The sequence below is a fragment of the Equus quagga genome, chromosome 13, assembly GCF_021613505.1.
Source record: "Equus quagga isolate Etosha38 chromosome 13, UCLA_HA_Equagga_1.0, whole genome shotgun sequence".
NCBI classification, from domain to species: Eukaryota; Metazoa; Chordata; class Mammalia; order Perissodactyla; family Equidae; genus Equus; species Equus quagga.
The window spans coordinates 21,547,260-21,573,403 of record NC_060279.1 but is presented as its reverse complement, the minus strand read 5'-3'; the positions used below and the strand labels follow the sequence as shown (position 1 = coordinate 21,573,403).

At 40.4% G+C, this 26,144-nt stretch overlaps 1 protein-coding gene across 1 annotated transcript in view; it reads left to right on the top strand.

The window, feature by feature from the left end:
• The window catches only part of CENPF (centromere protein F), a 57,126-nt gene that overhangs the window by 15,960 nt on the left and 15,022 nt on the right, over positions 1–26,144 (top strand). Inside the window, exons 8-14 of the mRNA XM_046683207.1 lie at positions 4,303–4,428; positions 5,808–5,936; positions 9,297–9,419; positions 14,742–14,877; positions 16,788–20,182; positions 21,448–24,294; positions 25,494–25,646. Coding sequence (XP_046539163.1) covers positions 4,303–4,428; positions 5,808–5,936; positions 9,297–9,419; positions 14,742–14,877; positions 16,788–20,182; positions 21,448–24,294; positions 25,494–25,646 — 6,909 coding nt within the window. The remainder of the gene's footprint in view (positions 1–4,302; positions 4,429–5,807; positions 5,937–9,296; positions 9,420–14,741; positions 14,878–16,787; positions 20,183–21,447; positions 24,295–25,493; positions 25,647–26,144) is intronic.

Below are 26,144 nucleotides of genomic sequence, written 5' to 3'. Positions count from 1 at the left end.
TTCTTGGTTCCTTTGTTGAAATAGCTGTCCTGGGTCATATTTTTTGATTCACTCTTCTATTTGTCTTTTAATTACCATATTTAGATCATTTACATTTAATGTAATTATTGATATGCCTTGGCTTGTCTACCATCTTATTTTTGGTTTCCTATTTCTTTTTCTTTTTCGTTTCTCTTTTCTTTTTTTATTTTCTTCCTGTGGCTTAGTTGAACATTTTTTAGAATTCCATTTAGATTTATCTATACTGTTCTTGAGTATATTTCTTTGTAGAACTTTTACAGTGATTGTTTTAGATGTTACATTTTATATACACTATTTATCACAATCTGTTGGTGGTGTATTTACTGGCTCTAATGAATTATAGGAAATTTACTTCTCTTTTCCTTCTTTTAACTCCCCCATTTATAATATAATTTTCTTGTGTTTTTTCTATGTACATTTAGAACCACATTAAACCAGTTCCACTGTCAAGCATAATTTAGAAAAATGAGGAGGAGAAGGAAAGCCTATAATATGTATCAGTATTGCTGTTTACTTTGGTCTTCCTTCCTCCCTGATTCATTCCAAGTTTCCTCTCTTCATCATTTCCTTTCGGTTTAAAGAGTTTTCTTTTCTTTTCTTTTTTTTTTCTGCTTTATCTCCCCAAATCCCCCCAGTACATAGTTGTATATCTTAGTTGCAGGTCCTTCTAGCTGTGGCATGTGGGATGCTGCCTCAACGTGGCCTGATGAGCAGTGCCATGTCCGTGCCCAGGATTCGAACCGGTGAAATCCTGGGCCACCACAGTGGAGCATGTGAACTCAACCCCTCAGTCACGGGGCCAGCCCCCTAAAGAATTTTCTTTACCATTCTTTTAGGATAGGTCACCTTGCTGCAAATTCTCTTAGTTTTCCTTTATCCAAGAATTTCTTGATTTCCTCTTTGTTCCTGGAAAATATTTCCTTGGGGTATAAGATTGTGGATTGATAGTTCTTCCCTTTCAGTACCATCATGTTCTTCTCTCGAGTCCTGAAGTCCCTTGTCAGTACGCTTTCTCTCCTTACAGAGTGTTCTTAACTGTGTTTTAAGATAATGTCCAGGGTTTTGCATTGTTCTTGGTGGGAGGAATAGGGAAGTGCACATCTATTCTATCTTCCTGGAAGTGGTAGTCCAGGTACATTTTTAGATATTCTCCTAGTTCAGTGCTTGGACGGAGAAATTTTTGGTAAATATTGATTAGATGTATGAAGGTGCAGTGGAAGGTAATGGGACCATGACCTCCCGTGATCCATGTATTTATTCTCTTCATGCAGTCTAAGGTTGTCAATTGGTTTTTTAAGTTAGAAAGACTTGGACTTGATCCCTGGCTCTGCCATATCACCATTTTGTTGCTTTTGGAATTAATTTAATTAACTTCTGAGCCTCAGTTGCCTGATCAATAAAGTGCTGCTAGTAATGCCTGTGTCATAGGATTGTTGTAAAGACTGAGATAATTTTTCTAAAAGCTTTAACATAGTGCCTGGTATACATGGTGAACTTATATTAATATTAGTTGTTTTTATTATATTGAGTTCCTTGTCAGTTAAGCTCATTTTCAGTTACATTTTTGCCAAGTCAGGCCTTTCTGTATATAAGATTTATACTTATCTTTCATCATTTTGTTTGGTATGACAAGATCACCAAATCCTTGTTCTGTCTAACATATTTGATGAGGTCTCTCCTTATCAGATGATGACTTAAGATTTTTGACTAGGACAGTGCTGAGAACACAGCTCTAGCTTTATTTCTGTTAGAGACTTACTCCAGGTTCCTTTCTTAGGGCCGGGAGGTGGGGTGGAGACTGGCCCTGAGCTCACATCCATGCCCAACTCCCTCTGCTTTATATGTGGGTATGAGGGATGCCTACCAGCATGGCTTGATAAGCAGTGGTAGGTCTGTGCCCACATCTGAACCAGTGAACCCTAGGCTGCTGAAGCGGAGCATGTGAACTTAACTGCTGTGCCACTGGGCCGGCCCCTCCTCCAGGTTCTTAGGACTCATTTGCTCACTGCTTTCTGGATTGCATTTTTCTCAATGAACTACAAATCCACCTAACTGAAAATTCAGTCCAACCTTCTCCATCTTGCCTCTAAGGATAATATGACTTTGTCAAATGTGTTGCTGAAATCAGATTATGCTTTGTTTATGCTGTTCCCTGATCTACCATTAGAATTACCTATTAAATAAAATGGACCTAATTTAACTCAAATCAATACCATGTTCATTAGTGAACAAATGCTGTTTCTAGTATGCTTCTTTTCCAAGTATTTATGAACCGCGTGGGATACAAGGCTGCAACTCATGTAGAAACAGAGTGTTGGGGCTGGCAGCAAACCTGGAGTTCAGCACTCACATTTTATGGGTGAAAAAGCTGCGCCCAGAGCACTAAGTGAGTGCCCAGGGTCATATGCTACATATTTTCAAGGACCAGCTCTGGGCACTGTTTTAGAGGACTATGGAGCATTCATGACACCTAGTGGTCAGCTACTCTTACATGGATTTTGCATCATCAGTATCATAATGTGATTTTTGAAAAATTTGAATAAAGTGTAAATACCTCGTAAGGGTCTTTTTTAACCTGCTGTTTGATTCCTGGGATCCTTTAGTGAAATGTGTTGCAGTTTGAAGGATGGCCAGCAGAGGGTGCCAAGGGTTCATTCATCTACCCTGCCATGCCTGGTTTTCTTTCTTGAGAATTGTTAACCATCAAAATTTTGGACTATTATTTGGGCAATGATTTTTTTGTCTGAGTTGTTTCCTGCTGTATCCCTAGTGCCTAGAATAGTGCTTGATGTATAGTAGGCTTCCAGTAAATATTTGTTGAATTCATATTTACTGTTGTAAATAATTTGTGTAGCACTTTTCGTTGGGGATTTAAGAATTCAAGAATAGGGGCCGGCCCGGTGGCGCAGCGATTAACTTCACACGTTCTGCTTCTTGGTGGCCTGGGGTTCGCCGGTTCGGATACCAGGTGTGGACATGGCACTGCTTGGCAAAAGCCACGCTGTGGTAGGCGTCCCACATATGAAGTAGAGGAAGATGGGCATGGATGATGGCTCAGCACCATTCTTCCTCAGCGAACAAAAGAGGAGGATTGGCAGCAGTTCGCTCAGGGCTAATCTTCCTTAAAAAAAAAGAATTCAAGAACATTAAGGATAATGACAAAGGTGCCTTAATGTCCAAGTCAGTGGATTAATTTGAACCACTGGCTCAATATTTTACTTTTTGAATGTGGTATTTTTATAGTTCTGATATTTGCAAAATCAGACCAGACTTTGATGACCATCTTGGGTTAGTTAATGGTGTCTGATTGGTCTTGTAGCAAAGTGTTACATCGTGTTTTCTTTTCTTGTGAATCCTCTGTTAAATTTTTAATATTTCTGATAGTTCTAAATGGGACTATAATGAGTCTCAGAGTAATATATTAGTAGAGAGATTTGCCAAGTTGGGGCACATTTCTTTTAGACAAGGGAATTCTCCCTCAGCGACATAAGGTGTTCTAATTCCTGCCTGGGACTTTACAGTCATTGGGTAGGGCAGTTTAAGGATTTGAGCACCACGGGGAAGAGTCAGAGGAACAGGTTTCAAGACTTGAAAATTTAAGACCGTTTTGTTCCAATTTAATTTTAGAAGAACATCTTAAATTTTGATGTAATTCATGTTTTAAAAATTAGTTTAAGGATAATTGGCTGTGTAAAAAGGCAAAAGAGTGTTCTTTGTGTTGCTTATGGCAGCTTGGTTAAAAACAAACAGTTGTGATGTATCTGGAGAACTATGAACCTCCAGATGTTAAAAATGGCGTCAGTGGGAGCATTGTTCAATTAATATTCAAAATTTCCCACAAAGTCTGTTATGCTTGGAACAGACTACCAGACTGTCCATTGAGGGTATCGGGTACCCTCTGATTATTCCACAGCCTCTAAATTATATGGGTCAACATCACTGCGTTTTAACCTCTCATTTCCAAGCAACAAAATGTTAGATGAATTATTCAGACGTGATTTCTTTTTTCATAGCACAAATTATGAAGTATTTATTTAAATGGTCTCATGTTTTACCCCCTTGCTAATGTTTCCCAAATATAAATTTTATGTGTGCTAAAATAATTATGGTAGTTTTAGTATTTGGCTAATAGTTTTAAACCCAACTTTTTACAAAATAACAATATTAAAACAACAGTAATCTCGAACCAGATCTTGAGACTAATTTTTCTAAAATTCAAAATATTTGCGTCTTTCCTTGAATAATTTTTGTTTTGTATTGAACATTTTTATTTGTTGTCAGTGTACTGCATTGGAACAAAAACTGAAAAAACTCACTGAAGATTTGAGTTGTCAGCGACAAAATGCAGACAGTGCCAAACGTTCTCTGGAACAGAAAATAAGGGAAAAAGAAAAGGAATTTCAAGAGGTAAGGTAAATGGATTCAGGAGTTTGTCCGGAAGGGTACTGTGGGCATTTCATAGTTTCATCATTTGTAAAGAGAAGCTGTTGATCATCTTTTAGGTTGTTCTAGAGAGGAAATGCTTTGTGAAGAAAAGGTCACTGTATTTTCCTTCACACTTTCCATCTTTTTGTTTTTGATTGGAGAAGGGGCTAGTAGTCAGCATGTTCTTTTTTATCCATGTTTTCTGATTTGTTGGAGATTCGATACTGAGTAGGAAAAGATCATAGCCAGCCCTGGTGGTCTAGTGGCAAAGATTCGGTGCTCTCACACTGCAGCCCGAGTTTGTTTTCCTGTCAGGGAAGCACACCACCCCTTGGTGGTTGTACTGTGGTGGCTGCGTGTTGCTGTGATGCTGAAAGCTATGCCTCCAGTATTTCAAATACCAGTAGGGTCACCCATGGTGGACAGGTTTCAGTGGAGTCTTCCAGACCAAGACAAACTAGGAGCAAGGACTTGGCCACCCATTTCTAAAAAAATTGGCCATGAAAACCCTATGAATGGCAGCAGAGCATTATCTGATAGAGCACCAGAAGATGAGAGGATGGTGCAGAAAGACCGGGCAGGGTTCCACTCTGCTGCACACAGGGTCACTAGGAGTCGGAATCGACTGCATGGCACAAACATCAAAGGAAAGGATCATATTTCTTTGAAACACTCTCTGTTGTGAAGGAAATTGTATTACATTCTATAGGTGTTTTTAGAGCCTGTGGGTTGGAAAATAGGAAATGTAGTTGATGTGGTGGGGAAAGAAGTTGGCAGACAAGTTAGGGCCGAAGATGCTGTTCTACACGTATTGCTACCAGTTTCTGGTGAGTTAGTCTGAAATTGTATCATACAGATTGAAGGTCTATAGTCTTTTAGTTAGAGAAACTGGAAATATTAATCCAGTATCCTTATGTGGTTATCAAAGTTAGTTGGTGGCATATGCTTCCTACCATTCTAAATTGTAAGTGGTATGTGGTCTTTGGTATTTTAAAGCCCGTTTCTGAGTGTATTTGATTTCTCGGCTGAGTTGTGACTATTACAGCTCAGCTCTACTCTCTTTTGCCCCTGGATATTTCAAAAGAGAGATAATTAATTTAAGATTGAGGATGGGGCGGAAACAGGCTAGTTTGCATGTGTTCAACTGGCTGCCTCCTTCCCCTTTCCCACAGAGGCCTGGATTTGATTACTGGGACCAGAGCTCAGGCTGATTATGTTTATCGCTAAGTGGATGGTCAGCCTGGCTCCTTGTTGTCTCCCGCTCTTTCAGTCTAGCATCGCCCTGGCGATGTTTGTGCCTCACCCTGGAATCTCCCTTGTTAACCAGCGTCGGTGTGATGCGTGTGTGTTTTGCTTTTCAGGAGCTCTCCCGTCAGCAGCGCTCCTTCCACACGCTGGACCAGGAGTGCACTCAGATGAAAGCCAAGCTCACACAGGAGTTACAGCAAGCCAAGAACATGCACAACATCCTACAGGCTGAACTGGATAAAGTAGGGTGCTAGCTTATTTCTCACTCCTTAATAACCCCCCTTTTTCCTTATATGTGTTATTTCTGTACCACAACTGACATTATGATACTTTTAAAGAAGAAATGCTCTATCCTCACTTTCCTTGCTTATCAAAGAGGAGAAGAAACTGAACCTGTCAGGGTCTGGGTTTTCTCATTTACAGAAGGGAGGAGGAAGTGAGGGTCTCAGATCTGAAGGTCTCTGGAGGGCTCTGGTATTCCAGGGGTTCTTGGTCATGTTACCAGGTGGGAGCTATCCCAAGTAGTTTATGCCCCTAAATAGTCAAAGCACTGAAAATTATAATCAGCTCACTTATTTAACACTCATTCCAAAAATGATCTCATCCAGTTTTATGGCTTTACATGTCATCTACATGACAAGGACTCCCATGTTTATATCTCCAGCCTGGATCTCTGTCCCGAACTTCAGACTTGTGGGTGTGTACCTGATATTTCCACTCGCGTGTCTCATGGGCATCTCACACTTACCGTGTCAGTAATGGAACTCCAGCTGTGGTTTGCAAACTTGTTCCTCCCTTCGTCTTCCTCATCCTAGTAAAGAACACTTCCCTCCTTCACAATGCTCAGGCCAAAACCTCCATGTCGTCTTCAACTTTGCTTTTTCTCTCACACCTCAAAGTAATCCATTAAAACACTGTCTACTCTACCTTTATTTATTTACATGTTTGTGTATTTGTGTATATCTGTGTATATTTGTGTACATAAGTATATGTGTGTGTATTATATGTATAGTATATCTGAACTTTTTTGTGTTAAGACACAAAATCTATATAGAACAAATGTTTAACGATAAATTGGTATAAGGCATGCTTTCTCGTAATCATTATCTATGTCAGGGGATAGAATCTTGTCAGCCACCCAGAAACTGTGCTGCATACCTCCCTGCTAAGAATCAACCTGACTTATGTCTGTCTATGTTTTGTACTGAATATGACTGCTTTCACCAACTCTAGTGCTGTATCTGGTCTAAGATGCCATCATCTCTCACCTGGGTCCCCGTACCAGCCTCCTCACTGGGGTCCCCCCACTTCCTCCTCACTGTCTGTTTTCAGCCCGAGGCCAGAGCGAGCCTTTCACAGTGTGAGTCAGATCACGTCACTCCTCTACTCAAAACTCTGCAGTTAACTCCCGTCTCTCAGAGTGAGAGCCAGGTTCTTCCAAAGGTCTGCAGGACCCTCCGTGGCCTTCCCACCACCTCATGTGCTGACCTCATCTCCCCGTGTGCCCCTTGCTGACTCTATTGTAGCCACATGGCTTCTTGCCGCTGGTGGGCACACCCAGCACCTGACAACTTTGGCTTTGCTCTTGGGGATGCTCTTTCCCCAGACAGCAGGGCTCACGCCTTCACTTTCTTGAGCTTTCTGCTCCGGTGTCACCTTACCAGTGACATCTTCCCTGGGGTCACTACATAGATCCCCCCTCATTGCTTTCTGTTTACCTTGGTTTATTTTTCTCCACGAGGCGTATCATCCGACATAAGAGACAGTTATTTGTTTATTTTTATATTGTCTTCCATCACTCAAATCTTTCCACGAGGATAGAGCTGCGTCTGTTTAGTTCTCTGCTGTGACTATAGCACATAAACCCTGCGTATCCGTAGCTTTCAAATGGCAGAACATGCAGTGCCGTTGTTCATGCTTTTCTTGACTTGACCCATTTTGCCTGAGAGGGTGACACTGCTTAGAGTTTACCCTGAATATGTCGGGTATTCACTTGTTGTCACAGTGTCATCTATGTTCTCAGTGTTTGTTTCTTTGTTTATTTGCTAAAACTAAGGGTTTACCATTTAGGTAGAGTCTCTTATTTTATGAAAAATATATTAACTCTCAAATTCAAGATATAACAGTAGGGCATGTCGGCCTCTCTGAGTAGAGGAACTGAGCGTGGGGGATGGCAGTTGGGACGGGGAGAGCTACCGCTTATCGTCATCCATTATACAGGATGGACTGTCAGGAGTGCTTACAGAGTTATCCTGCTCTCTCTGCATCTTTCCAAGTTTGGTAAAAAGAAAAAAAATCCTCCTTTCCCAGGATAAATTATTAACTGTTTAATGGATTTCCTCCAAGCCCTTTAAATAAAAATACTTTTATAAATATGTAATTGGGGTTTTTTGGTTTGATTTTTGTTTAAAGAGGAATATTCTGTTTGTAGTGTCTGAGCCTTGTTGTTATTGGATGTTTTGTGGTCTATTTAATCACCCCCCTGCTGATGTATGTTTAGTTTCTCAGCATTTTTTGTTCACTGTAGCACTGTTGGTCATATCACTGTGCAGGTATCTGTATGCATGCTGAGAGCCCTTCTGTGGACCAGTTTCTCCATGTGAAATTGATGGCTTCAGGGGCATATGTGTTCTATCATTTGTTACGTACTGTCACCAAAAACATGTGGTTTACTCTCCCACCAGATGTGAGAGAGGTCCGTTTCCTCCCATCCTTGCTAATAGCAGACAGGTTGGTTTTGCCAACAAAGGAGTGAAAAATGTCATCTTATCATTGTTTTAATTCATACTTCCTTGATTGTCATTCAGATTATTTGTTTCAGAAATTTTTTGTCGTTCATATTTTTTTTGCTTTTGTGTTTTTTTGTTTTTTGAGGAAGATTAGCCCTGAGCTAACATCCACTGCCAATCCACCTCCTTTTTTTGCTTGAGGAAGATTAGCCCTGAGCTAACATCTGTGCCAATCCTCTGCTTTATATGTGGGATGCCTCCACAGCATGGCTGATGAGTGGAGTAGGTTTGCACCTGGGATCTGAATCGGCGAACCCTGTGCTGCCAAAGTGGAACTCACGGAACTTTAATCACTTGACCATAAGGCTGGCCCCATCATTCTTATTTTTTAAATAAAATTTTCTGTTTCTATCCTTTGCTCTTTTTAAAAATTGGTTTGTCTTTTTGTAAATGAAATCATAGAAGTGCTTTACTTATTGTGTTATGGATGTCTCAGTTTTATTCTATTGTATGGTATGTTCTCCTAGTCTGTTTCTTATCTCAACTTTTTTTGGGGGATTGTTTGTTACTATTTAGTTGTTTTATTTTTCATGGTTAAATTTTTTTCCTTCATGGCTTCCTCCCCAAATCCAGCCTTTTTCGGCTCTCAAATGCTGTTGCTAAGTGATGTCACATGTTGCTATGATGGCATTTTAAGTTAAACTTATGGTGCTGTATTTAACAGTCTTGACCAAAATTATATATTGTGTCTCAACCAATAGCGATGGCATCAATTTTTTTAATCCATGATTTGTTTTTTGTTATCGAAGAGTAATGACTATATAAAAAGTAAAGAACATAAAAATGAAACTTTGCCTTGTTTTCTCGCTGTAGGGCACATCAGCGAAGCACCAGCTAGAAAAAAATTTGGAAGAGTTTAAGCATAAGTTCAGCAGAACTGAGCAGGCATTACAGGCGAGTCAGATCAAGGAAAATGAGCTGAGGCGAAGCAGTGAGGTGAGTGAGGGGCAGAGACGCAAATGCAGCCGTTTCTGTGCAGAACGAAGAGGGGTCAAAGAGAATTTCCACACCGTTTTTCAGTGGGTTTTCATGACCCTACATAATTTTCTTTTTTATTTGCCACAGGTGAGTATTACAAAGTATTTTTTATACAACCTATAACATAGAACATAAGTGCTTTTTTTACTTTCTATTCCATTATAATTACTAATTTGCATCTAGCAATTATAGGAAACCTTGACTTCTATTAAGAACACGCACTCCGTTTTTTTTTAAGATTGTTTTAGACCACCTGGGAGGTGGAAGGATGGAAGAAAGTGAAGGATTTTCCAAATGGAAAGAAAAAGAAATTGGCGATGGGACGTATAACGTAAATCTCTTTTCCAGGGGTTAACTTTTGAGTCATCAAATATTAAAAACCTTGTGGAAAATCATAGATTTCAATGAATAAAAGTAATGACAAAGAGTTTCTAGATTTAAAATTCTTATAAAAACATGAAGTTATTGTACATTATGTTACTCTGGCTTCAAAAGTCAGCACTAACCTTAGTGTTGAGCCTGTGCAAGCGTGGTTGACTGTGTCTTTGGAGATTCATGCTTTTTATACAGAATGGTGGATGAGGTATTCCTGATGGCATGGATATGAGGAGGACCCTGATGTTGCTTCTACTGATGGGATTTTATCCATACTTAACTTTAATTTGGCTTCTCCCTGAATTTATTTAGTAGCCTGGTGTTTATTTTAAAGGGCTTAATTAAGAACCATTTCGGGATGGTTAATGGGCTGAAACAATTCGAATAGAGCCATAAATCAGCGTTGTAATTTTACAAAGAAGCACAGGCGAACAGAAGTTTCTTTTCCTTCAGCTGTCACAGGAAAGAATTTTTTCCCCTTATTCTTTAAATATTTTGCAATCACTTTTTTAGACTGTAAAGATTCCTTTTTTTAAAAATTCTCTCTAAAGAACAGTCACTTATCCAGTTGAGGAAAATCTAAATGGACTTATCCCCATGGCTTTGAAGAATGTAGCGTGATTGTAAGATCAGAGCAGCTGTCGGTAGCAGACTCTTGTGAAAGCATCCAGCCTCAGAGGGTAATCCTGCTGGAGACAGCAGGCCACAGCTCCAGGAACCCAACTGCAAGAAAACTTCATATCAGATGATGGTTTCATCAGCGAACGTTTTCAAATGGAAGTGTTTGTTTCAGCAAAACAAATGTTTGCCTTTTGGCCAGTGGGGACCAACCAACAGATGCTTCTGCTTACATTTCCACAGGCAGACTGGCACCGAACTCTTCCCTCTGTGAGCTTCCCTTTCAGCCAGGAGCTCTCCCGCGACTCCACTGGCTGCTTGGTGGAAACATTTTGTAAAAGCAATCGTCTGGTTAAGAGGGTCCAAACGCTTGTGAAGCTGCTTGCTTGGCCAAGGCGCAGCAGTGGGCTGGACGTTGCCTTGCAGGTGTTTCTGAAGACTTGTGTATCCCCGCAGGGTCTGGTTTGTCAGCTGTAGAGCTGTCCACGATGAACTCCAGCCTGGACCGAGTTAAATGCCTATCGTGTTGCATTTATATTTCATTGATTGCTGCGTCCAATGAGGGCGGTCATGTGGAAGTGCCTAGCACAGGGCCAGGGAATTCATTTAGTATTTGTCTTAATTTATGTGTGTGTGTGCATGTGCATGTGTTTTCTTTTGAGGATGATATCAAGAATTCAAAGGATTTGGCTGACTCTTGCATTTTGAATTGGGATTGGGGTCAGAAGAGTGATTTACCCAGTTAGAGAGTGGTGTAACTTAGTGGTAAAATGTTGGTGGCTTTAGTGAGTGAGATCTGAAATTGCATTGCTTTTCTGCCACCTACCTGCTGTGTGACCTTGGGACAATGACTTACCCTTTCTGATTCTGACTTTCCTTATTTGCCTATAGGGACTAATAATACCCCTCCCTTTTCAAAGCTGTATTAAGGATTAAATTAAATTTTGTAGGTAAAAGGCTTAGACCAGTGCTCAGCACACAAATGCTCAGTAAATTATTGCAGTCCACCTGCTCATTCTTTTCATCTTCACAACTGTTGTGACCTTGTGTGCTGTCACCCAAAGTCACAGAAAGTCCTGAGCAGGGGACAGTGCATTTGAGACGTTTCTCATTTAAAATTGTGCCTGATCTACTATTCTTTCACTCTGGTTATCTTTCTGTATCTAGTTATAAGTAAGTACAATCAAGTTTAGCATGCTTATACGTTTTGGATGCCGAAATAATGTGACAGTTGTACTGAAATTTTCCTCGTCCGTGTTTAGCAAACTAATATGTTGCTCACAATGAGAAACCGTCAGTAGTGGAAACGTGATTTAATGGCCCAATCAAGGGTACAGTTAACATTTAGTGTCAAAGTGAATGGAGGGTTTAGAGAAGCTGCTCGTCCAACATCCAGTAGCTGCCCATGTCATTGTGGTTAGCAGTAATAGACCATCATTTGACAGCCAAGATGAGGGAATGCTTGCTTGGGGACCTTCTCAAGCGTGGGGATCTATATTATACCAGGTCCTCTAAGGAGCTTTGGCTGGCAGGGAAGAATGATGCAGTGGAAGGCGAGAAACACATCCTTTGCATCCATCCCTTGTTCACGGTATAGACTTAGCCCCAGCAGGGGGCGTATTAAGCTTCATTCATGGATGGGATCAAGAAGTGCCACACTGTAGCTGAAATGTGTTTTGTCTGGCCCTGGGAAATGGTGCTTCCCCTGCTACTGCTAAACCGAAGTTGATCTTGGTGGAATTGCTTGCTTAAGCTCTCACGCTGGCTTGTGGTTACGGGGATTTTTGTTGTGTTTTTCCAGACTAGTGCCCAACTCTGCACACCCTGTGAGGATGCAAGAGATGCCTAGGAGAATAGATCCTTGTATGCTTAACTCATTGTTGATAATGAGCTACCCAGTCAAGTCTTAAGTGGCTGTAGCCTTGCAGAAAACTAATTGCTGATGGATGGCAGCCTACAGCTCCGTTTTCAGATGCTCATTTTCTAAATTCTGGCCTTTTAAAATTCTTGGGTTGGTCATAGCCATAGCATTATAAGCCTGCTGGGTCCCAGGATTGGCTGAAAATTTCTTCGTTAGAAACAAATATTTACGGAGCTAATGCCAATGTAGAGAAAGACATGTTAATCTTGCCAATGAGCGCACTATTCATTTAAACGTCTCTCAATATGGACAAAGATAGATAGAGACCACCAGATACATAAACATATGTTGCCCCCTCCCTGCCTGGCTCCCCCCCCACCTTTTCTCCTTCTTTTTACCTTCCTTCCTCCTATTGGGTTGTACCCAGCTTTGCACACAGTGTCTTCTCAAACTTCTTGTCACACCTCTAGATGTAGATGCCATTTGATTAACTTTTTAGAGTAAGAAAATATTTTATAAGTTGCAAAATAACAATGCTAAGTCAACCCAGGTGGTTAAATTCTAGCGATGCTCTTACCTTGGACTCATTCAGCTGTTCTTAGCATTGATCACATGGCAATGGCTGCTGTTAAATTTTGGGAAGGAATACTAATAATAATGCTCCATTACCCTTGTTAAAATGCTTTAAGGTATTTTTCCTTTCACATCTGTGGTCTCATTTGAGTGGTGATTATTCTGAGCCTGAAGAGCAAACAAGCAATTATAGTTTCTGTAGTTTAATGATGTAGTTTAAGTCAATAACATCGTTGCACCTTAATGATCATTCTTTGCAGAATTTAACACTGACTGGTACAAACATTGGCCTCTCAGTCTTGAGGTCAGTTGGAGCTGCCCTTTAGTCCTGATCGATCTCTTAATTTGGTAGAGTGTGGGTTGAGCTCATGGAAGGGAGGCAGGATTAGGACAAAGGAGATGGGAGTGGAACTGCAACAGACTCTGTCTTATTTTGATGGTGAAATGAACCTACATACATGAGTACAGCAGCTGCCAGCAAGTTTTCAAGTACTTTCTACTAGCCAGATTCTCCCTCTTCTTGAATTTGGCTTAGCTGCATCGGTACCCATCTGCTGGTAGTAACCAGACTGATAATTGAAGGCAGCCTTCCAGCACAGCGTTGCCAGGGCCATCTGTTTTCTAACGGTGCAGTAGGGTTTTGGAGGATGGGTCTTAATTGTTTCTTTAAGATTCAAAATTTTCCTCTGCTTCTCAGAGGGGTATTTTTGGAATGCGGTTTTATAATAAGTTAGCTCTATGAATTTTTTGTCCCCCCAGGATGTGAGGTGCTTGGTTCTGTCAGTTTGTAGCCCTATGTGCCAATTCCCCGTGGTCCACACTGTGGCATAGAATATAGGCTGAGATATTTATCAGCTATAAAATCGTCAAAGGTTGAAACACAGGTTGAGGAATATGGATAGAGGATTTATAAAATTTATTATGCAAGTCATATTTGGTTAATAAGCAATAGCGTTTCTATTTGGCATATAAATATTGCTTGGTTTTAAGATTCAGAAAAATATCCAGGTCTGCCTAGTAATAGAACGGAAGTGCATGTGTGTCTCTGTCACTTTGTTGCACATCGATGAATGGATTCTTCATTTCATCAGGTACCCAAAAAGCCTGTTTTCGTTGTGAAAGCTCAAATTCCCCATCTAAAATTAATTCTTTCTTCCATGATCCAGCTCTTTGCTTTCCTGTAGCATACGCCACCTTTTTTGTATTTTAGCACATCCTGATGTGTGTTAAGTGGTTGGTATAACATCTTCCCCCACTGGGGGACCTGCCCTCAGGGCAGAGACTCAGTCTTATTTATATGTGCATCTTTATAATGCCCATTCCAGCAGCTTGCACATTGCATATTTTCTTCATAAACATTTATTAAAGGTCGTTTTACTCATAAAGACATCCCCATAACAGTGAACCTTAAGATGGTTTTAATGACAAGTAAAAATGTGTCACGTGGATTTTTTGGTCCTTCAGCACCACAGACCTCTGCGAAGGTATATTTGATCATTCAAGTGTGATAGAAAGTTGGAGCTTGTGTCGTTGAGGATCTTAAGGCTTTTCCTTATGAGCTAACTCTTTAACAAGCATAGAGACATCCAGAAAGTTCAAAGAAATCTATTTCTTAAAGGAAAAAGATTATCGTCAGTATTGGGTTTTGTGCTTTGTGGTTTTTCTTTTGACTTTTATTCATAAATCATTTGATTGAAGTAAGAATGTCTAACTCCATTAAGTGCTCAAAGGGAAAGTGTGATTTCTCCCACAGAGAGAGAAACTAACAGTTCCTTTAGGGACCCTTCCGAAGGAAGAAGTCATAACTGGCTTGAGTGTTGTTTTGATTATAACCAACTGAATGTGTCCTTCAGGAAATGAAGAAGGAAAACAGCCTCCTCAAGAGTCAGTCTGAGCAAAGGGCCAGAGAAGTGTGCCATCTGGAGGAAGAACTGAAGAAGGCCAAACAGTGTTTGAGTCAGAGCCAGAATTTGGCAGAAGAAATGAAGGGTAAGTAAGCTTTGTGTTTTAGGGTTATATCTCTAAGCTCATGTTCCCCTGAGGGAGGATGGATGGCATTAGAAACTTCTCTGAATTTTTCCATATATTCTCCCAGAAAGATATCTGCAGTTAGCAAGGAGAAAGTTTTCCTTCTTCCACTTTTTAGTTTCCACAGTGATAGTCGGCCATTTTTTATATTGGAACACGTTGAGTCCCAAATTGCCTGGCTTTTCAGCACAACAGAAGGGTAAATATTTTCCACACAGAAGTAAATTATCAGTGCTGTCTCTTGCCCCAGAGTGCTATTCTTTGTGTCTCAAGTGTGTTAGTTATGTCTAGACAGCTCATCTCCCCACTCATTACCATTTCCCTGATAATGGAAAAAACCCTATATTAAATACTTGTTTTCCCAGCCCTTAATGACCGTTGTTTTTTGATGACTTACTTCACTGAGTGATTTTATTTCCTTACTTTCTGTAGAGCCGCAGAGTTATGCTATACACGCCAGATGAATCCACCGTTAGTTTCATGTTTATTTCTATGGACTATATGTCTTTTACTTACATTTTTTTCTCACCTGAGGTATTTGCATGTCTAGGATTTCTTATGACCTGACCTGTGGAATGTGTGTCACACTTCTCTGTGACTGTTTTCTTTTTGTAAATTCTCATCTCCCCAAGGCAGCTTTCAGTTTTTCCATGGCAGTCAGTAGAAATGTCAGTCTTCAGCTTTCTTGAAAGAAAACTATCAGAAAAGGAAGGATTAGAGCATGTTTCAGTGTTGGTCACCGGTGTCATCGTTTGAGGTCCTCACAAGCAAAGTGGATTGCTAGCCCTTGTGGTGCCATCTCCACAAGCCATCAACTCTCAGCAGGTTAAAAATAGGACTTGTTTTCCATCCACTGTAACATCTGAGGTTATAATACGTGCTACCTTTATCATCTGCCTTTGAGATTCTCAACTTGTTTTCCCCCGACATTCTTGAGGAATATGAAGCCTTCCCATCACTGTTGAATGAAAGAATTATGGTTATTCTCAACTAGGGAGGGGCCAGTGGGTTGAAGCAGGTTATTAGGCAGAAAACACTGTGGTAATGGAGTTTGAAAAATCTTACAGGTGATTCTCATATTCATGGATACCCCCGTTATTGTGAGGGGCTGGGCTGTGGGTGACGTTGTTCCTTTGTAATACATATAGGCCTTGAGAGCTACTGGTATGCAGCATCACTTACTCTTTTCTATTTAAGCCCGATCCTGTGGATTTTTGGCTAAAACGGTGGAGTAGTTATTTACTTTTCTGGGAAATCAGAATTCCTCCATAGTGAAGTGGGATATTTCCGTTTCAGTGCGGCTCTTGTCACAGTGTTCTCGCTTTGAATAAGTATTTCAAAAGGGGAAAAATACACATATACATAAACAGAAAAGAAAGGAAAGCTTCAAGTGCTTAGGAAAATAATCCACTGGTATTTTATACAACAACACTTGAGTAAGCTACTTAGAAGATGAAGAAATATATTACCATCCTTAAAAGGACTGTCTTCTTATTGTCTTTATATAATTAGATAATTATCAGATGGATCTGCTTTCCAGGAGGGACCCAGGTAATAATGCCAATTTTTTTTTTTTAAAGATTTTATTTTTCCGGTACATAGTTGTATATTTTCTTTTAGTTGTGGGTCCTCCTAATTGTGGTGTGTGGGATGCTGCCTCAGCATGGCTTGATGAATAGTGCCATGTCCACACCCAGGATCTGAACTGGCAAAACCCTGGGGCCGCATGAACTTAACCACTCAGCCATGGGGCCAGCCCCTAATGCCAATTTTTATAGGACTTGAAAAGCCATTTTAGAGTTTAGAATTCTTGTAGAATAAATATTTATTAAAAACATGACAACTTAATAAAATTTATTTCTTTTTAATAGCTAAGACTACCTCTCAGGAAACCATGTTAAGAGATCTTCAAGAAAAAATAAATCAGCAAGAGAATTCCTTGACTTTAGAAAAACTGAAGCTTGCCTTGGCTGATCTGGAAAAGCAGCGAGATTGTTCTCAAGACCTTTTGAAGAAAAGGGAACATCACATTGAACAACTGAACGATAAGTTAAGCAAAACCGAAAGAGAGTCTGAAGCTTTATTGACTGCTTTGGAGTTAAAAAAGAAAGAATGTGAGGAATTGAAAGAAGAGAAAACTCTGTTTTCTCGTTGTAAAAGTGAAAATGAACAACTTTTAAGTCAGATGAAATCAGAAAAGGAAAGCTTGCAGAGTAAAGTCAATCATTTGGAAACTTGTCTTAAGACCCAACAAATAAAAAGTCACGAATACAACGAGAGGGTCAGAACATTAGAGATGGAAAGAGAAAACCTAAACGTTGAGATCAGAAACCTTCACAACACAATAGACAGCCAGACTGTGGAGGTAGAGACACAGAAGCAAGCTTATGTAGAACTACACCAGAAAGCTGAGTTCTCAGACCAGAAACATAGGAAGGAAATGGAAAATATGTGTTTGAAAGTTTCTCAGCTCACTGGGCAAGTGGAAGATCTAGAACACAAGCTTCAGTTACTGTCAAGTGAAATAATGGACAAAGACCAGCGTTACCAAGACCTGCGTGCTGAATATGAGAGCCTCAGAGATCAGCTAAAATCCAAAGATTCTTCTCTGGTGACAAATGAGGCTCATCACAGAAGTCTTTTGGCTTTTGAACAGCAGTCTGCAATGAGTAACTCCTTTGCGAATATAATTGGAGAACAAGAAAGCGTGCCTTCAGAAAGGAGCGAATGCCCTTTAAAAGTGGACGAAAGTCCCAAAACTTCATCCGTCTTACAACACAGAGTCGTTTCTCTTGAATTTTCATTAGAGTCTCAAAAGCAGATGAACTCAGATCTCCAAAAGCAGTGTGAAGAGTTGGTGCAAATCAGAGGAGAAATAGAAGAAAATCTCATCAAAGCAGAACAGATGCATCAAAGTTTTGTGGCTGAAACAAGTCAACGCATTAGTAAGTTACAAGAAGACACTTCTGTTCATCAGAATGTTGTTGCCGAAACTTTAGTTGCCCTGGAGGACAAGGAAAGGGAGTTGCAGCTTTTGAATGAAAAATTGGAAACCGAGCAAGCAGAGACTCAAGAATTGAAAAAGAGCAACCATTTACTTCAAGAAGCTCTGAAGGAACTACAACTTTTGTCTGAAACTCTGAGCTCGGAGAAGAAGGAAATGAGTTCCTTCATTTCTCTAAATAAAAGGGAAATCGAAGAGCTGACCCAAGAGAATGGGACTCTCAAGGAGATTAATGCAGCCTTAAATCAAGAGAAGATCAACCTACTCCAAAAAAGTGAGAGTTTTTCAAACTGCATAGATGAAAGAGACAGAAGCATCTCAGAGTTAGCTAATCAGTACCAGCAAGAAAGACTTATTTTACTACAAAAATGTGAAGAAACAGGAAATGCATTTGAGGATCTTAATGAAAAACATAAAGCTGCCCAAGAAAAGAACTCTAAATTAGAAGGCTTGCTAAATGAATGCACTAGTGTTTGTGAAAATAAGAAAAATGAGTTGGAACAACTCAAGGAAGCATTTGCAAGGGAACACCAAGCATTTGTAACAAAATTAGCTTTAGCCGAAGAAAGAAACCAGAATCTAATACTAGAGTTAGGGGCAGTGCAGCAAGATCTGAGATCTGAGATTACAGATATCCAAAACAATTCCAAGAGTGAGGCTGATGGTTTAAAGCAAGAAATTGTGACTTTGAAGGAAGAACAAAGCAAGATGCAACAGGAAGTTAATGCCTTATTACAAGAGAATGAGCACCTGATGAAGTTAATGAAGACTGAGCATGAGCATCAAAATCTAGAATTGGAACTGGCTAGGGACTCAGTGAAAGAAAGAGAGAGTGAGATAAATAGATGTGATCTTCAACTTCCGATGGATCTTGAAGTGGAAGATACTTCTCTAGACAGTTATAAGGCACAATTGGCACAATTAGAAGCTAAGATAAGAAATATGGAATTAAAACTTCAGGAAAGTGAGGAAGAAAAGGAGTGCCTGCAGCGTGAATTACAGACAATTAGAGGAGAATTAGAAACTGGAAGTTTGCAACAGGTAACCCAGTCTCAAGAAGTTAGAGGCCTTAAAGATACAGAAGAACAGTATATTTCGGTGCTTCACGAGTTGTCAACGAGTCAAAATGACAACGCACACCTGCAGTGCTCTTTACAAACAGCCATGAACAAACTGAATGAGCTCGAGAAGTTGTGTGAGGTACTGCGGGTCGAAAAGTTTGAACTAATATCTGAGCTGAATGATTCAAGATCAGAATGTATCACAGCAACTAGTAAAATGGCAGGAGAGGTAGAGAAACTAGTGAATGAAGTTAAAATATTAAACGATGAAAATGGTCTTCTCCAAGGTGAGTTCGTGAAAGAAATGCCAGAAGGTGAATTTGGTGAACAACAAAATGAGCAGAAGTCTGTGTCCGTAAATCCTTTGGATGACGGTGATTTCTGTGAGCCCTTGACATTGTCAAACAAAGAGGTTCAGATGCACTTTGCTGAATTACAGGAGAAATTCTCCTCTTTACAAAGCGAACACAAAATTTTACATGACCAGCACTGTCAAATGAGCGCTAAGATGTCACAGCTACAGTCCTATGTTGACATGTTAAAGGCTGAAAATTCAGTCTTGTCAACGAGTCTGAGAAACTCTCAAGGTGACTTGGTGAAGGAGGAAATGCCGGGACCTAGGGAGGGGCATTTTCTGTCATTGTCATTCTCTTGTGTGACTGACAGCCCTAGTATCACAAGTCTGGGAGAATCCTCCTTTTACAAAGAGCTTTTGGAACAGACAGGGGAAGCATCACTTTTGAATAATTTAGAGGGGGATGTTTCAGCAAACCGGTCTCCTGCAGAGGAGGCATCTTCCAGCAGTCTGGAGGGGGAGGTTCTGACCAAGACAGACATCCCACCTGCCCCTGGGAGGAGTATTGAAGAACTGGAGACCCTCTGTCAGATGTATCGGCAGTCCCTCCAGAAGCTAGAAGAGAAAATGGAAAGTCAAGGGATTATGAAAAATAAGGAAATTGAAGAGCTCGAACAGTTATTAAGTTCTGAAAGGAAAGAGCTTGACTGTCTTCGGGAACAGTATTTGTCAGAAAATGAACAGTGGCAACAGAGGCTGACAAGCGTGACTATGGAGATGGAGTCCAAGTTGGCGGCAGAAAAGAAACAGACGGAACACCTGTCACTTGAGCTTGAAGTAGCGCGACTCCAGCTACAGGGTCTGGACTTGAGTTCTCGATCTTTGCTTGGCGCGGACGTAGAGGACGTAAGTAACATGAGCTGTACGTGCTGTTTCTCTAATTACATGCCTAGTAGGCACTCAATGAATGTTTGTTGAGTTGAAATCTACATTAGATCTAAATTAAAATATTTTTAGGATTCAGGGCATAAAAACCAAATATACCAATGTTTTTTGAAAACAAACCAGAACTTTAGGAAAATGAGTAAACCTTGCTTGAGGGGTATGTTTTTATTGTAATTACATTTAAACACTATTAAGTGGGAAATTACTAAAGATGTTTTTAAATTCTGGAGAAAGTGATATTAGGGAGTCAGAAAGTCTTCAGGATGTGTATGGGTTGTTACTCTTTGTAAGTTAATAAAGCACATTTAAGTATTAAGTTAGGGCTAATATGATATGAATTTTAACCTCTCCTGCTCTTTTCAGACTATTTTTGATGTTATAGTTACAGTCATGATGCTAAATATAGGAGTTTATTACATATTATTGAGTAATTTTCTAACAAATTTGGTCTGATACAAATCTATGATTTGGTATCAGTCATTTAAAGAGACATTTCTTTCCTTATTGAATATGAAATTGTTTGGTTACTTATAACTTTGTCCTTTCTAGTCGACCAGCTAAGCTAATACAGCTGCTCAGTTGACGAGTCTTGCTGACTCTCTCTGTCCACCTCTGTAAGGTGGGGAGCAGGTGGGGAGGGTGCAACCGTAGTTGTCACAGCACCAGATCCCCATTTTACAGACGAGAGGAAGGTGAGGCCCAGACATGTGATTGATCTAAGAGTGTGGATTGTCAGTGCTGGATCTCTGATTAGTCCTTGGGCTGGGAATCTGGTCAGGAAGCCTTGCTGCCTTCTCTTTTTGAAGAATATCATAAGTAGTAAAGATGGAAGTTGAGCATTTTGTGTGGAATTTGTTAGCCTCTTTTTTGATAATCACCAAGAGAAATTTTATATTTAGGCTACCTAGAATATTCCTAGCAAGAAAAAAAATATGAAATTTAGATACATCACAATTTAGATGATTAAATAACTCATCTGAAGGGTTTGTCCTTTTGATAGATGCCTTACCCAGGGCCTCAGCCCAGACGACACCTACTGATGTTTGTTTAATTCTGTTGAATATTTGAATGGAGAGAGGAGAATGTGCTGGGAGGCATACCATTTGAAGAGATGTATTTAGCAGAAGAAAGTAGCCAGTTTATATAAAATAATAATTAAGTCTATTTATTCAATTTTATTCTTCTTGAAAAATAAAATGCATTTTCGTTATATATTACAACTACAGGTTATTCGGGATGGAAATGATAGCTGTGACATAAAAGAATCAGAAGAAAATACTTCAGAAACTAGAGCGAGAACACCAAAGGATGACATTCATCAGATTGGTGATAAAGCTGATCAGCAGGACCTCAGCCTAGAGGTGGAGAAAATAACCGAGACTGGTGCAGTCAACCTTACGGGAGAATGGTCCAGGGAGCAGTCTCCGGACACCAGTCACGAGACCCCAGTGGAGGATAAAACCCTGGGCTGTTCAGAATGTGTTTCTGAATTGCCACTGTCTGGTCCTAATGCTTTAGTCCCTATGGATGTTCTGGAGAATCAGGTAACCATTCAGAATCTCCAGCTGCAGGTAAAAGAGACATCAGATGAGAATTGGAGATTACTTCATGTCATAGAGGAACGTGACAAGAAGGTCGAAAGCTTGCTAAATGAATTAAAAGAATTGGACTCCAAACTCGATTTACAGAAAGTCCAACTAACTACCAAGGTTGAAACATGCCTAGAATTGGAAAAAACAGTTGAGGAACTTAAGAAAGAAAAATCAGATTTAAGTGAAAAATTGGAATCCTTTTCTTGTGATAACCAGAAATTACACCAGAGAGTAGAAAGTTTGGAAGGCGTCAGTTCTAATTTAGAAGTGGGCACAGAGAAATCGTCCCATGAAATTATTGAAGATAATGTAGCCAACGTGAACAACTGGAGAGAGAGATTTTTTGATGCGGAAAATGAGCTGAAGAGGATCAAATCTGAGAAAAGTAGCATTGAGCTCCACGCCCTCTCTGTGGAAGCTGACTTAGAGAGAGTTCAAACGGAGAAGCTGTATTTAGAAAAAGACAATGAAAATAAGCAGAACGTTATCACCTGTCTTGAGGAAGAACTCTCTGTGGTCACAAGTGAGAGAAACCGGCTTCATGGAGAATTAGATACTTTGTCAAAAGAAAATAAAGAACTGGACCAGGCGTCTGAAAAGATGAAGGAGAAAGTACGAGAGCTCGAATCTCGTCAAGGTGAGTGTCTGCAGCACCTTGACGTGGTGGGGGCTGAGGTAAGGGAGAAAACACAGCTCCTTCAGACTTTGTCCTCTGAGGTAAGTGAGCTGTTAGAAGATAAAGGTCATCTCCAGGAGCAGCTGCAGAGCTTGGAAAAGGACTCACAGACACTGTCTCTGGTAAAAAGTGAGCTGGAAAACCAAATCGGACAGCTGAGTGAAGAGAAAGAATCACTCGTAAAAGAATCCGAAAGCCTGCAGACCAAACTGAATGAATTGGAACATGAAAAGCTGGATGTCGCCAAGGCCTTGGAGGCCGCACTGATGGAGAAAGGTGAGGTCGCAGTGAGGCTGAGCTCAACGCAAGAGGAGGTGCATCAGCTGAGGAAAGGCATCGAGAAACTGAGGGTCCGCATCGAGGCTGATGAAAAGAAGCAGCTCCACGCCTTAGAGAAGCTGAGGGAAAGCGAGCGTAAGAATGATTCGCTTCAGGATAAAGTTGAGAACCTTGAAAGGGAATTGCAGATGTCAGAAGAAAACCAAGAGCTGGTGATTCTTGATGCTGAGAATTGCAGAGTAGAGGCGGAGACCCTAAAAACCCAAATAGAATTGATGACTGAAAGCCTGAAAGCTTTGGAAGGAGACCTTACCACGGTAAGGTCTGAAAAAGAAAATCTGATGAAAGAACTCCAAGAGAAACAAGGTCAAGTGTCTGAATTAGACACGTTAGTCTCTTCATTTAAAAATTTATTGGAGGAAAAGGAGCAAGAAAAAATACAGATGAAAGAACAATCTAAAGCCGCAGTGGAGATGCTGCAGACAGAATTGAAAGAGCTAAATGAGGAAGTGGCAGCCTTGTGTGATGACCAAGAGACCTGGAAGGCTAAAGAACCAAGTCCAGACTCGGCAGCGCAGGGAGTGCAGCAGCTGAGAACTAGCATCGAAAAGCTGAAAGTCCTTCTGGAAGCTGATGAAAAGAAGCAGCTCCATACCTTAGGAGAACTGAAGGAAAGTCGGCATCACGCGGATCTGCTTAAGGATAGAGTGGAGAACCTTGAAAGAGAACTAGAGATCTCAAAAGAGAAACAAGAGCGTGTGCGTCTTGAGGCTGAGAACTCCAAAGCAGAGATCGTGACCCTGAAAGTGAAAATAGAGGAGATGGCTCAAAGTCTGAGAGATTTGGAATTAGATCTTGGCAATATAAGGTCGGAGAAAGAAAATCTGACGAAAGAATTACAAAAAGAGCAAGGGCGAGTATCAGAATTAGAAGTATTAAATTGTTCATTTGAAAATCTGTTGCAAGAAAAAGAGCAAGAAAAGGTAGAGATGAAAGAAGAATCTAAAATTGCAGTGGAGATGCTTCAGACACAATTAAAAGAGCTGAATGAGAAAGTGGCAGCTTTGTGTAATGACCAAGAGACCTTTAAGGCCAAGGAGCAGAATTTGAGTAGTCAAGTAGATTCTCTGGAACACGAGAGGGCTCAGTTGCTACAAGGCCTTGACGAGGCCAAAAGTAATTACATTATTTTGCAATCTTCTGTGAATGGCCTCGTTCAAGAAGTAGAAGGTGGCAAACAGAAACTAGAGAAAAAGGATGAAGAAATCAGTATACTGAAAAATCAACTCCAAGACCAAGAGCAGCTCCTCTCTAAACTGTCCCAGGTGGAAGGAGAGCAGCAGCTTTGCAAGAACCAGAAAATAGAACTGGGGAATCTGGTGGTGGAATTGGAGCAGAAGATCCAAGGGTTGCAGTCCAAAAATGACACTTTGCAGGACACCCTAGACATGCTGCAGAATTCTTACAAGGATTTGGAGAAAGAGCTTGAGTTGGCAAAAATGGAAAAAATGTCCTTTGTTGAGCAAGTAAGTGTCTTAATCTGTTTACGTTTGAATATGTTGTCATGTGAATTGTATTTCCTTTGGACAGTGTTTGCAGTATTGGACCTAACTTTGTAAAGACTTTTGAACTATAGGGACGTTGAGTTGGCTCCAGCACTAGTGACTCTGCTTTGGCTCACATTTACTTGAGATACTTTGGTGCATTGGCCCAGGGTTTCTGTGTGGCACCTGGACATGGGAGAAGCTTTGGGTTATGCACAGTTCCTGGTTCTAATTACATTTCCCTTTCAGAATAGTAGCCTCCGTACCCATACTCAGTTGAGAACCACTGCTGTAGAGATTATAACAGATTCTAGTTAGGATCAGGAGGGATGCCCTTGGCCCCTGCTCTGCCTTTAGGACAAAAAACTATCAAAGATATTGATAGAACCAACAAAACCCTCATGGCTCCCACGGTGTGTGCTGGGAATCTTGTGTTTCAGTCCCTTCTTTTACACCTCTTTGTGTAGTCTCCTATTTTGTTAGCTGATGATTAAAGGGCAAATCTGCCATCAAGAAGCTCAGTGATTAAAGAAAAATTAAGTTTTTCCTCTATGTGCTTGCTTACTGAGCTAAGAAAGTGATTCCTTCAAATTAAATTTTTACCGGACAAATATTAAAAGAAAACGGGAGAGTCCAGAAAATGCAACCCACCATAACTGTATTTCCCAAGAATTTCAAATTTTTGTACACCTTGCAAGAGATGGCGTTATGGTAGAGATGATTAGAAAAACTGTACCAGGCTCTTTCAACTTCCAGGGGTGAACTCATACAATGGAGCTTTAGTTGGTTTTAACTAAGTACAAGCATGTTTCTTGCAGATTAGTATGGCAGTGGAGGATTAGTAGAGACCCGAGAACTGATAAAAATCTAAGATGCTGCCTCATTCAGTATTCTCTGATGTTTAAGTTTAATTCAAATTAATATCTCAATGAGAGACTTTAAGACTTAGTAATTTTATCTTTCTTTGTCACTCCTTTCCTTCTTGCTTTCATTAAATCTTTGCTGAGAAGAAAAGGTGAGCTTTCCAGTAGGTTTTGAGATTATTAGTTAAGGGAAGATTAGCCGGGTTCCATTTTGTTGTTGAAGACTAAAGCGAGTGTCACGAAATATGTGATGTCAGAGTGATTAATTTGATCAAAACAGACAACCCAAAGCAGATCCTAACAAAGATTAAATTTCAGGTAAACACAATGACTGCGAAGGAAACTGAGCTGCAGAGGGAAATGCACGAGATGGTCCGGGAAAGGACAGAGTTGAAAGAAGGATTTACTGGGGAGAAACAGAGGCTAAGAGAAGAATTAAACTTAATGTCGGAAGAAATAAAGAGCAGCAAAGTAAGTTTCCCTATCACAGATTCATTACCCTCTGATAATTCAGTGTGCACACTCTGCTTGTTTGTTTTTGTAAGGCCTTCTGAAATATACCAAACTTTTTTTAGCTTTTGAGAAAAAGTAACCCCACGCTATGTCAAGACCAGACTTGCAGGAATCTTCACCACCCAGCGCTGTCATGAGCCCAGAAGGAGTCATGAGAGGCCTCTGAACACATGAAAACACCTGTCATGGAGCCCAAGTATTTTTGCACAGAAGACGAGCCTTGCACAACATTAACGCACATCAGAAATAGATTTCATGCAGTTTTCAGTGAGTTGATCTGCTTTCCTGGCCTGCCACAGATTACAAGCCAGAATGTTGCTAGAGACAGATGCACTGATCTTGCAAAGAACTAACAAAGTAACAGAAAGAAAGTCACAGTGAAATGTGAAGTTGCAGCAGTCTTGGGGTGTCATTTTAGGGCGGGGTTAATGTGCAGATCTATAGCATTTGGGCCAC